Source organism: Seriola lalandi, unplaced genomic scaffold, assembly GCF_002814215.2.
Source record: "Seriola lalandi dorsalis isolate HSWRI2012SDOR001 ecotype SW California unplaced genomic scaffold, Sedor1 jcf7180002054262, whole genome shotgun sequence".
In the NCBI taxonomy this organism is placed as follows: domain Eukaryota; kingdom Metazoa; phylum Chordata; class Actinopteri; order Carangiformes; family Carangidae; genus Seriola; species Seriola lalandi.
The window spans coordinates 23,163-24,348 of record NW_019524815.1 but is presented as its reverse complement, the minus strand read 5'-3'; the positions used below and the strand labels follow the sequence as shown (position 1 = coordinate 24,348).

General features: G+C 33.7%; 1 protein-coding gene across 1 annotated transcript in view; it reads right to left on the bottom strand.

Annotated features, from left to right (window-relative positions):
- Positions 1–1,167, bottom strand: part of LOC111654159 (chitotriosidase-1-like) — a 6,643-nt gene extending 5,476 nt beyond the window's left edge. The window contains exon 1 of the mRNA XM_087173634.1: positions 1,125–1,167. Coding sequence (XP_087029760.1) covers positions 1,125–1,167 — 43 coding nt within the window. The remainder of the gene's footprint in view (positions 1–1,124) is intronic.
- Positions 1,168–1,186: the final 19 nt, after the last annotated feature.

Genomic DNA, 1,186 nt, shown 5'->3' with positions numbered 1-1,186 from the left:
TATTATTATAGTAATTGTATAGACGGACCACTGTTCACTTCCATTGTAGTCTAATTTCAGTTGTTGCTCGATTTGCATTTGCATTTTTTCATTAATGTTATGACTTTTGTATTTTTGTTTTGGTTTTAGCATTCATGTTGTGGCTTTGGCATTTGTGTTGTGGCCTTTGGATTTGTGGTGTAGCTTTTGCATTTGTGTTGTTGCTTTTATATTTGTGTGGTATCCTTTGTATTTGTCTTGTGGTTTAATTTTCATTCATGGTGGTTTGCATTTGTGTTGTTGCTTTTGTATTCATGTTGTGGCTTTTGTATTCTTCTTGTGGCTTTTTCATTTATGTAATTGGTTTTGCATTTTTTTTTTGTTTCTTTTGCATTTGTGTTGTGGTTTAATTTTTATTCATGTTGTGGCTTTCGCATGTTTCTTCTGGTTTTTGCATTATGTTGACTTGGCTGGGCTACCGTAAATCACATTTGAAATTAAATTCGATGCCATGTTGGATTTTTGGTTTTTGGATAGTTTGGTCACTTTCAATCAAATCTGATCACACCACACACACATCTCTTAATCATCAAATTAGCTGATGTTTTTTTTCTAGTGATAGTCATGAATATATATTGTTAAAGAGAAATATTGAAGTTTTCAAACCAAGTTTTCAGGGGCTTTAGGTAGTATTATAATGAATGGCTTATTCAAGAGACATACTGTTTTTTCATAAGGCTGTAGATGAGCTAGCTGTGATATGGATACATAACAGGATTAATTACAGGTTCTTAAAAAATACCTCTCTAGAACATAATGACTCCACTCCCCCTCCCTCAGAAATCTTCCTCATGCTTCAGTGAAAGGACAGTGAAAAGAAAGAGAAAGAATGTTGAGCCTTTGAACTATGAAGTTCACTAAACTTCATTATTGCTGTTTAAGTGCTGCCATTTAATTATGTATACACATGAACACGTGTTTGGAATCAGTAAGAAATGAATCATATAACATTAATGATCTGGGAGTGTCAGCATCACTATTGTTAAACCACAAGTTTAATATAAGATAAGATCAGATAAGATAAGATGGGATAGTCCTTTCTTGGTTCCAGAGCCAAAAAATTTGCCTGTCATACCTCAAATCACCTGTTATGTTGTTGACCACACTTAGGAACTTATATGATCCCATACTTCTGGTCTGCAAAGCC